The sequence below is a fragment of the Theobroma cacao genome, chromosome 7 (assembly GCF_053813885.1).
Source record: "Theobroma cacao isolate CCN51 chromosome 7, ASM5381388v1, whole genome shotgun sequence".
NCBI lineage: Eukaryota > Viridiplantae > Streptophyta > Magnoliopsida > Malvales > Malvaceae > Theobroma > Theobroma cacao.
The window spans coordinates 10,840,103-10,852,083 of record NC_142645.1 but is presented as its reverse complement, the minus strand read 5'-3'; the positions used below and the strand labels follow the sequence as shown (position 1 = coordinate 10,852,083).

The window sequence follows — 11,981 nt, the reverse complement described above, 5'->3', positions numbered from 1 at the left end:
TTACGCAAATATTACGAGAGATTGAACAACAGTTTAAAATCAAGGAATAGGAATTTCAGCTACCCCAATCTAGAATGGCGACAATACATATAATATATCTTCACCAACCCTTGTAACTCGAGATCTTCAAGCCATAGAGAGTTAATATGCATTATAAATACAAGGACCTCAAAGTCAACATCCACCTGCATGCAAGAGCATGAGCAGAGTTATTTTCCTGCCAATATAAATATATAATACTCTTTTAGCTAGGCTTAAAAATTCTTTTTTATTTTACCTATTTATGATTTAATATATTTTAAAAATACAAAGTTAGTCTAATAATTTCTTTGCATTAAGATAATGTATTTTATGCTATCATTTGTGTTTATAATGCTCATATTTAAGCATTAAAAAAAGTAGTAAAAAGAAGTTCATATGACAGTAAAGGACATAAAATAAAGGTAAGAATTTATAGGTGAAGAGATCAAAGAATAGGAAAAATATTGAAGGTAAGAAATTAAGCATAAAAGCTTCCTTTTTCTTCCCTACCTAGCTTTACATAGCAAGTATATATATATATATTGTAAAGACCATGTATAAAATATAAAAATAATGTATTTTTTAAGAGATGCCGGTTTTTTTTTTTTTTTTCTCAATCAAAAGGAATTTTATTATGTATCAAAGGAATAAACTGATCATAAGAAGATCAGTGAGGATAGCAAGGAATATAGCCTTGCCCGGTCTCCTTATCATCCTATTATCTTATACGGAAACTCAGAAAGGGGGTGTATTAAAACAGCCAACAATCACCCCTTAACAAATCCTACGACCATAACAGGAATGGTGAAACTACATCAATGCGTAACCAAGGGAGGGCTGCGTCTAAACCTGGCCATCTGGCCTTCTGTTGTGGGCTGAATGTTGTTGCTGGAGCTGATGTTATTGAGTGTAAGGATTAGAAAGAAAAGGAAACGTGGCTTACTGGCCTTGTTTCTCTTGCTTACTTGTTCTGTACTGCTTAGTAAATTTTTGGGTGATACTGGGATGTATAGCTGAGAATGAGTGAGCTAATGATGAGAATTTTGTATAGTGATAGGCTAATTCCACTGGCTATTTTTTTTTTGTAAGCCAGGTTGACAACAGTGTACCAGGACTGACTTAGGATTCTCTGTTAGTCTGTTTCCAATTGTAAAGGGCTATACCTGTTCAGCTAATGAAGTGAATCTAATTTTCAAAAAAAAAAAAAAGTTTCAGAAAGTCAACCCCTCATCCAGAATCAATCACAAACAAGCTCATAAGCTACCATCAATTATATACAATATCCTAGTCCATACACCTCCGCTACAGTCACTTTTCAAACACCTTAAGCCAAAAGCTTCTACTACTCCACAAAATCCTCTCTCTCTCTCTCTCTCTCTCTCTCTCTCTCTTAAAAAAGGAAAAATAGAAATATCAATGGAAACCACGACATAGCCACAGGCAAGCTCCCAACAATACAAAAGAGGTGTGGGTTCTTGTTCTACTTTTTACTACATTTTTAAAAGAAGTATTTGATTACTTCACGTGATTACATATTTTGGCAATCTCAATTTCTTTTTAAAGATTTCAATACAAAAGTGGACGAAACCTTAACCTGCCTAAGAGATTGTCAACTCTGCACAGGCGGTAACATTTAGGCTTGAAATTCCTATATTTGGAAGTATATTAAAATTTTATTTTTTTATATGAAAAAATTTTAAATTCGACCCTTTAAAATACTTAATATTAAATTAAATATTCAGATGTAAAAAGTTAAATACTTTCACTCAAATATTTTTTTTTTCTTGACCATATAGATTAATTTAAATATATATTAGAAAATTGATATAAAGTCAAATCTATACCAAAATTAGACAAATCAAAAGTAAGTGTACCAGTAAGAGACTATTTGAATACTTTATGAAACAAAATAAAATAAAATAAATCATTTAACACTAGAATCAGAACATAAAACTAACCGCAGTAAAGTTAAATCAAAACCATACTCAAAAAAGAGTATAAAAAGTCATCAGCATCAGCCACCATACTAAATATATACCAACATCATCAACAGAAAATTCAAGATAACAGAGCAGTAAAAACAATTAAAAATCAACAGCCATCCCAAGGAAACCATCACTCAAATATATAAATCAAAGTTGGGACACAGCATGTTGCACGTCTGTGATGCATATTGCATTAAAAGATTGATTTCTCAAGTATAATAACATCTAAAATGAAATTCTTGACGTTATCAAGCTACGATTCATGTTACGTGCACAGACACCTACGACGTCGATAGATGGAAGCCACCCACTGTTCACTGTTCAGGTCATTTTTATCAATTTAATTTTCTTTGTTAATTTGGTTAAGATGGAAGCCACCCGCTTCTTTTTGTTTGGCAGTGATGGTGTAATTGTACATGATCTTTATCCAAATCGGGTGTTAATATCATAAAAATTTTTGGTCAATCGGATGAGAGACTTGACATGGCATTTCGGTTTTGAAATTTAATAAAATTATTTATTTTTTGAAAAACATAATATATTTAATTTTTTATTCGAAGCAATCATATATTAATTTTAGTAAAATTTATTTTTCATTTTTGTTATAAATACCTATTATTTTACTGCATGCTTTCCTTATTTTATAAATATGTAATAAAAAATTTCCCTTCTGGCATAAGTAAAAAATTAAACTCTGAATACATAGACTGATCACTATGTAATAATTTGTTCTTTTTCGATGACTCACCAACCCATTTTTACAGTCAACAAGATTTGCTATCTCTACCACACTTTATTGAAAGGAATTCCTAATGTTTACAAGCGAGTAGAATGATTGCTTTCTGTGTCAAAAAAACAGTGGGAAAAATGTGAAGTATTCCGAACACAATGTGACAAACTTTATTGGGTTGTTACTGTTGCCTGGTTTTGTGCGGAGCGGGTGCCAATAAGCACAAGTCAAAAGCTTAAAGGTTTTTACCCTTTTCAGTAAAAAGAAAGGGCAAGTCATATACAGTAGATTATTAGCCTATTCACCAATTAGATTTTGCTTTGACTCATTCTTAGGCATAGCTTGTCATAGTCAGATTTTACTTATATTACAGCAAAGTTATTGCGGTGAGACTGACAAGTGTTATCATAAAAATGATTATAGCGTTAATTGCATTAATTAAGTTGTACGCTTTTGCTGAATGGCCCTTTGATCAACGAGGATGATGACAGGTTGGTTTCTTGTGTGGATTGTTCTGCTGGTATTTAGTGGTACTGGTCTAAAGATTGTACGAGGGATCAGCGATGAAAGGCAGAGGACTAATTGCTCCAGCGGCCAGGACAAGGCCTTTTAGTTTGGTATGACAATGAAGTTTGGCGGTGTGACGATGGGACAGAATGGAAGTTTGGTACAGCTACAGAAGGTCAAAGTGATGGGAACTCGGTCCACCATGACAAATGGCGGACCTCAGTTGAAACTAGGGGCTTCCAGGACATTGAACCTTTGATTAAATGGAGTCAAGATGCGAAGTACTTATCAGTTGACTTTAACAAAAAAGCTTTTGTCTAGTTGTAGGTTTAGGATGCTTACGAGCAAGGCATATTTTAGTGTTTGTTGAATAACTGGAAGTACGAAGAACAGGGATGAAAGAAAATCAGAGAAAAAATGAAAAAGAAAACTTAGATTTTTCACCAAACGGTGTGCTCATAATTCATATACTCAATAACCAACCATATATACATGACGGAAGTAAGAGAAACAAAGCTGAAAGGAACCAACCAGCTAAATCACCACTTGACATTCCAACGTTCTACGTGCTTTGGGAATGGTGAGATATTCCCTAACACTAGACATTCCCCCAACTACCCAAACGATGTAGTTTTGGGAGAAATACAATAAAACCCGAGTTCTCACATTTGGGACAAGGAAATAACCACAGCAAATAGTCAAAGGACAAGTAAAAGTCAAACAACTAAAGACACCAAAACGACATAAGCAAAGGAATAAAACGGCAGTTAAAATCTTCTTCCATTTGAACTTCCTGCTAATCTTAACCTATGCTACTGCAAAATAGAGCACCAAATCTCAACCCACCTCCTTGCTGTTCATTTTGCAGACTCCCAGTAAAGCTCTTAGTGCAAGAAGCTTTACGTTCTTCAGACACTTAGTGAAAACATCAGCTACCTGATCATTAGTTCCACGGTGGGCAATAGCAATTTCATCATCTTTTACTGCATCTCTAATCAAATGAAATATCACCTTAATGTGCTTTGTCCTTCCATGATAAACAAGATTTTTAACAATGGAAATAGTAGATTGGTTATCAATCATTAAAGAAGTTCTTGTCTTCTACTGAAAACCCAAATCTTCTAAAATCTTCCTGACCCATATAGCTTGGTTTGCAGCGGCTACAGGTCAGATATACTCTGTTTAAGTTAAAGATTGAGCAGCCACCTCCTATTTCTTAGAGCTCCAAGAGAAGATTGCACTGCCAAAGGAGAAGTAGTAACCTTCAGTACTCCTTGAATCATCTAAGCTTCCAGCCCAATCACTATCACAATAGCCAATCAAATCTCTACTAACCACCTTTTCAAACTTCATACCATAATTGAGTATTCCTATATGTATCTTAAGACTCTCTTAGCAATAGAAAAATGAATCTGGGATGGTTTCTGCATAAACCTGGATAGTAGACTAGCTAGATACATCAAATCATATCTTAAAGCAGTTAAATATAATAAACTACCAACAATACTTCTGTAGTTAGAAGTTGCAGCCTCAGGAGCTCCATCATCCTTACTTAATTTGCAATCAGCAGCAAGAGGAGGGTTCGAATCCTTATTTACGAGCCCAAAAGCAACAGAAAAGATTGCACCATTGGCTCAAGTCGTAGAGAAGGACGGCGCGGCTCGTTATAGAGAGTTTGTGTTTTCAGATTACATGAACAGCTTTTTTGGAAATGCAGACGATGGCAAAAAGTCTCTTTGATTTTGCACTAGTTGATTCCACTTGATGAAGAAAGATTCCATTGTATTTAATTTTGTGTGGTATCGGTCATTTTAGTACCTATTTAATTACCCTAATGATGTTAGCATCAGTTTTTGTGTGTCAGCAAAATTATGACAACTGAGTGTAGTTATTCAATTATCTTATTTGTAGGTGAGGTTCACCATTTATATTTGTTTGATTTGTACTTAATTTCAGGACTAGGACAGAGAGCGTGTAGAGTGTTTTTTTTTTTTTTTTTTGTGGGGTACAAAAGAGTATGTAGCATTTATTGTCTTCAATAAAATTCAGGATAATGTGGCATGCAATATGTCACCTTTATAATTTTACATGTTATTTTTTCACTTAGAAGGGTAGAATTACTCCACTTGTCATAAAATGAGATTGGTAGAATAAAGAATTGAAGCAATTATTATTTTACATTCACTCCTTCCATCCGCCACATCTACCTAACACTAAGCAACGGTCATAACTATTGAGAGAAGTCAAGTTCCAAACTGATAAAAATGATACCAAATTAGGATATTTGTGTCAAATGCCTAATTTCGTTGATTCACATGTTGCAAGTTTGGTGGATTAATCAACCAATTGATTTCTTCAAGGCTGTCCATGACCAATTAGTGGTCAATGAAATTGTATTCTTGGTCCTGTTCGATGATGTAGATTAACCAGGAAATGCGTTATGAGCTACTAGAGTCGCCCAGGGATTGATAAAGAATAGTCATCACTCACTATTTTGGACTCCAGACAAATGGTATTGCCTGAATTTATTATTAGCATTCCCTCGTCAAAAGGATCTTATTATTTACTGGTTTACAAATCTTGTAAAAGGAAACATATAATTCCTCAATCCTTGGTCAACCTATTTAAGTATTTGCATTTGTTTTAACATAATGACTTAACCTACGTAAAAAAAAAGGTGAAGAGATCAAGTAAATTCTCACAAAGGGGACTGAGTAAAGTACTATTTATAGAAGTATTCTCATGTTAAATGTACCATCCACAAGATAATTATCATAGCTTGAAAATCTTTGCTTCTTCCCTGAAAATAGATTCATAAAACGCTTTCAGATGAAAGTAATCAGGCTTTATGTGAAAGTGAAAGAAGCTTGGGTTTTCAACATTCTATTTTCTTGACAAGTTTATTGTGAAAATAATCTTGAAAATTTAAAGACATAGAGAAGACCGGTAGGGTTTTAAGTAGAAGTCATCAACCGGTAAAATGAGAACAAAGGAAATGATAGCATATGCAAATTATGAATTCTATGAATTCAACGGAAACACATTTTGTTGATTGGACAACACCATATGTCTTTATCACCAAGAGCTTTTCAATATTCCATAAACAAGAAGAAATTAAGGTTGTCTCAAAGACGGAGAAATATTCTTAAATGGAAAAGAAAGTGGGAGCTGTAGACACCTATTTAAAAAAATAATAAAATATAATTTAAAAAAAAGAACCAAAAAATAAAAAAATTAATAAAAAATAAATAAAAAAATGATGAATGAATAGGAAGAGACTGAACGTGTGCTCAGCCCCTGTGCTCAGCCCCTTCTCCAGTCCATCATTACAAGGCATTAATGCCCCTGAAAGGTAGTCAGATTTGGAGAAGACTGGTCACCTCCGACTACCAACCCTTCTTGTTTGCCAGAGACATGTGAAATCATGCTCAGAAGAGCATGATTTCACCTCTGGATTGTCCAAATTTTTGGACAATCCAGTTTCTTAAAGGGGGGTTTCAAACCGATGGAGTGGGGGAGACAAAAACTTGTAAACAAAAAAATACTAGTTTTCTAGCAACCACAATAACCCACAAATCGAAAGAATTCCTAGTTCTCTAGCAGCACAAAACCACAATCCAAAAAAATAAAAAAATGAGATCACCAAAAAAATGTGCACAGTGAGAGAGGGAGAACGGTTGGGTTTCCTTTTGGGGGGGATTTTTGGTTGATTTTCTTTGGATTCTTTAGATCTAAACCGCCAGCTAGGGAGGAAGAGAGAGAGAAAAATTCAGGTCCTCTGGGTTGCACCGCCGACTGGGGACCAAGAGAGAGAGAAATTTGGGTCCTCTGGGTTGCGTCGCTGACTGGGGAGGAAGAGAGAGAGAAATTCGAGCTCCTTAGATCTGAATCGCCGACGGGGAAGGAAGTGAGAGCTGGGGCTCGTGTGGCTGCCGGCTCAAGGGAAAGAAAGACTGCCCGCTAGGGAGAGTGAAAGAGATTCGGTCATTAGGTCTAGTCGCCGGCGGTATATAGAGAGAGGGAGAGAGCCGATTGGGTTAAAAGGGAAGATCAGGCCGGTGGCTTGGTAGAGAGAAGGGAGAGATTCGGTCATTTGGGGTCCCATCACCGCCGATGGTAAGAAGCTCTACTGGTCGGCAGCTTGGTAGAGAGAAGGGAGAGAGTGTGGTTGGTAGAGAGAGAAAATGGTGAAGGGAAATGAAATAAGAAGGAAAAAAAGGGGTTTTATAGCTAGGCTTGGAGAGCTCAAAACTACGTCGTTTTGAAGCTCACAAACAAATCCTCTTTAACCCCCCTAAACGGCGCCGTTTTGCTGGTGGAGTGTTGGAGCCAAAAGGGGCCGGACAGAGCTCTGGGAAAGGGTCGCGGGTTGGGCTGACAACCTGGGTCCACCTGACCCACAAAGGTAAGCTCTTTATTATTTTCTTCAAATCTGTTGAGGGATTTGGGTTGGTTTATTGGGTTGTGTTCTTAGGATCAATGTTCAAACAAGTATGATTAGGATTTAATAATTTTAACTTAAAATTTTAAACTACATAAACATTAAATAAAATACCAATATAAATATAAAGAAATATATATATTTGTACACATAAGAATAAAAATGTTTAAGAATGAAAAGAATATTTAAACTTAAGTAAATGAAGCATATATGTAAAACAAAAGTATATTGCTAAATAAAGTATGTTCGAGGTGATAGATTCAGAGAACAAATGTAACCAAAATAAAAATAATAAAGTGATAATATGAATGAATGAAATAAATGGTAGGCTAAAGATTGAATTAAGAAATTGGAAATGACTAGATTAAGCATTAAAATGATAAAACAGGTATGAGAATCAATATTAAAAAATTAACTCCTAAAAATATCATGGTATTAATTACGAGTATAATATACCGATGATGGGATATTCGTACGGAACGAGAGAAATCGTAATTTCGAAAGAATTTCCTTAGGTTAGGAATTTCGATTAGGACTCCACCAGTATAATGGGAGGGTCCTAATTCGGAATTCTAATGTTTCCAATTTTAAATAAATGAGAATTATATATACTTAATCACCAATTAATAAAAATATATAAAAAATGAGAAATCAATGATAACAATAAAATTGTTAATCATAATAATAAAAAATGAATAAAATACATATGTATAAATAATAATAACTATGTATAGTCAAAATACGCGATTTAAAATATAAATAAACAAAGTATAGAAATGGTTGTATAAAAACAATAAATAAATGTGAAATATTTTGTTCATGATAAGTAAGCTCAAGGAAAAGTATTAAATAAGAAACGAACATCGAATTTACGAGTATGTCGTGTATCATTGTTACATTGTTAAATGTCTTGGCATATAGACATATTCTGTATACGGGTAGAATCCCGAGGATGGGACTTTTCGAAAAAGCTTGCGAATGTGAGTTTTTTCGGTAAATTCCCTAGGTGAAAAGGTATCCCCGAATCCCACCAGTACGATGGGAGGGTTCGGAGAGATATCTTTGATAAAAAGCTTTTGTCCACATTAAGATTTGCATTTATGAAAACACTGTTTTTTTTTTTACTCGCAAACGATTATCCCGATGATGGGATTTACCTTGTAAGCTTGCGAAGGCGAGTTTCTAAGGTATTTCTCTAGGTGGGAGAATACTCTCGGATCCCACCAGTATGATGGGCGGATTCGGAAAGTACGCTCAATAAAAGGTTTTCGTTTGGCATTATCTTGATTTTATGCCATACATTTCACGATTGCATCATGTATGCGCCAAACCCGTAAAATATTTTGACTTGATTAATGGAATAAAAGATAAATTAAATAAATAACAATTAAGGAAACATAAGAATAAAATTAATGTGTTAGGATAATATATGATTGAATGGTACCATTTGTGGAACTGGCGTCATGGGGGTGCTAACCCTTCCCTGTGCATAACCGTACTTCCAAACCCAACTCTAAGAGATACGTAGACCAATTTATCGTTCTTTCTACAAATCTAAAATTAATTTAGAATTTTATTGAGTAGAACAAAATAGGGTGGCCAATCACACCTAGAGAAAAAAGATTGGTGGCAACTCCCAATCCCTCCACGTCTAGCGGTCGGGTTCCTGAACCCGCACGTTACGATAGGAGCACAAATTCTTGTGGGATTTTGTTGAAAAGCACCTTCTTAAATCGTTCCAGTCTTGTGATTGTTAACATCTCAAATTCTGTGGACTAATTCAAACAAGAATGGCATGAAAAACCTTTATTCTTCTTATCATGCCTACAAAAGAAATATTGTATTTTAATACTACCATAAACATATATTGCACGTTCTGTAGTATTATGTCTACCTTTAATGGTATAATATCATTTTTGAAGCATTCTACCTTTAATTCAAAAGTCTTGATATATGCTGAGGGTTGAGATTAATGGTTAGTTTGATGTCCGAAATTGAATTGTAGATTTAAAGCTTCGTTAATTAAAGAGGAACATAATTTTACACTCTATCTACAATCCAACTTCTGATGGAGATGCGAGTGTGTACATTATTTTTCGTTTGTTTCAAAATCCAGCATACGATGCAATATCCAAGACCCACCGACAGGCAAACTAAAATTAAGATTACGTTTAGGCACATATAATTCTTGCATCAAGCTGAATTAAATCCTTGCAAAATCAAGAGACTTTTTGCCATCATGTGGATTTCCAAAAAAAGTTGTTCATGTAATCTGCAAGCAGAAATTCTCTATAATGAGCAATTCCATCTTTCTCGACCACTTGAGGAAGCGGTGCAATCTTTTCTGTTGGTTTTGGAATTGTAAATATTGGTATTGACACCCTTGATTTTGCACTTGTTGTACGAACTCTATGTTCTGCGCTTTTATACCTTCCATTGCTCAATATCTGTAAACAAAAAACTCACTGAATTAAAAACATGGTAACTATATTATATTTTGGTTTTGTTTTCTGATTTTTTTTCCTCATGATTTTTTCGTTCAAAGAAAAGGACTCTTAGTCAAAAATTTGATATGAACCTGTAACATATCGCCAACATTGATGACCAAAGCACCAGGAATAGGAGGGATCTCTACCCATTCTCCCTTCTTACCAATATCTGTATCTTCTGGAACATTTACATACAAACCACCTATCCCATCATGTAACAAGACAGTGAGAGTGCCCATATCAGAATGACGTCCTACACCAACTGTAAGCTCAGGATTAGGACATGTGGGATAGTAGTTCATATGGACAGTCTTCCTCCCAATAAGTGAATCAATTTTTGAGTCATCTAGTTCGACTCCGAGGTTTCGCATCAAAACATGAAGTAATTTCTTCACCATCTCAAGTGATGTCTTCAAATACTCAATTGCCACTTCCCTGAAAGGAGAATGAGGGTAAAATAATCAATTAATTGATTGTATAAACAAAAGAGTGGATTGGCTTTTGTCAACTATGTTATTTCCATGAATCTTTAATTAACGTTGGTTTATAAATGCAAAATGGAAAAAAATAATAATAAACAAAACAAAAGCCCAACGCATATATCACCTGCACTCTATGGGCCAATGTTCGAGAACTTCGGCGTCATTGGTGTATACCATGCTGATATAGTCTTTCCACTCCAATGCTTTCTCTTTCTCTGGCACAAAACTGGTCCCATACTTCACTAAGGAGGTTGGACTCACTTCTGTACGATAAACAGCCTTCCTTTCTGGGGGCAGTCCGAAGAATTTATGTGCGGTATCCTTAAGGGACTCTAGTAGATCAACAGGCACTCCATGGTTCACAACTTGGAAGAAGCCCAGAGTCTCAGCTGCTCTAACAATTTCCTTGGCCACTTCATCATGGTAAGGGCCATCTAGCCTCGACAAATCAATCGGCGGCTGCTCATGTTTGCTCGCGTTTTGCTTGTCTATTCGCTCTTTTGGTGGTTGCATGTAAGCCTGTGGCACCTTCGATAAGCCTAAGTCCACCATTCCTTTGACACCATTTCCATCTCGGACAACAAAGTTGAAAAGCGAGCTGCTATCATCAAAGCTAGGAGCCATTTGTGAGTAGAAAAGGCTATGCTTGTTGAATGTAGAGAGGGTTTCTTTAATGAAAACTGATGGGTGAATATACCAAATAAGAAGGGCGCAATATAAATAGTAGGGAAACGGTTGAGATCTCCTGATGATCTTAATTAATAATTACATGGTGATGACGTTGAGGAATTGATCTGAAATTTTTTCAGCAAGACAAGAAGCAGGGCGTTTGAACAAGGGAAGGCAAAACTTTTGCCTTTGATTATCTTTTATGCAAACATTACGAGAGATTGAACAACATTATAAAATCAAAGAATTGGACCTTCAGCTACCACAATCTAGAATGGTAACAGTAAATATTTTATATATTCACCAACCCTCATGACCAAGAGATCTTCAAGAAATAGAGAAGTATTGAAGTTATGTTCCGTTGATGCTTTTGCGACTAATTGTTTGTTATGTTCTTTTTGCCCCTTGAAGAATTTTTATATAAAGTAAAAATGAAACGTAAAGAGTAATATCATAATTCATTAAAATGTACCAAGAATTAAAATTTAATGCTAATTATAACTTTAATATTCTATAAAGAAATAGCATGGTGCATTTTGAAATCTTAAAAAGTTACATATTTTGTATGTAATATCAAAGAAGTAAGAATTTCTGGAATGCATATAAAAATAAATAAAAGATTTTTAGGATTATGCACAAACTATATAATATTTTATA

General features: G+C 34.9%; 1 protein-coding gene across 1 annotated transcript; it reads right to left on the bottom strand.

The window, feature by feature from the left end:
• Positions 1-9,887: 9,887 nt before the first annotated feature.
• On the bottom strand, positions 9,888-11,282 carry LOC18594551 (scopoletin 8-hydroxylase-like). Its single transcript, XM_018124118.2, is given in 4 exon segments — positions 9,888-9,941; positions 9,943-10,131; positions 10,263-10,608; positions 10,780-11,282. Coding segments are annotated over 4 exon segments (1,089 nt in total). The 5' UTR covers positions 11,280-11,282.
• Between the last annotated feature and the right edge of the window lie 699 nt (positions 11,283-11,981).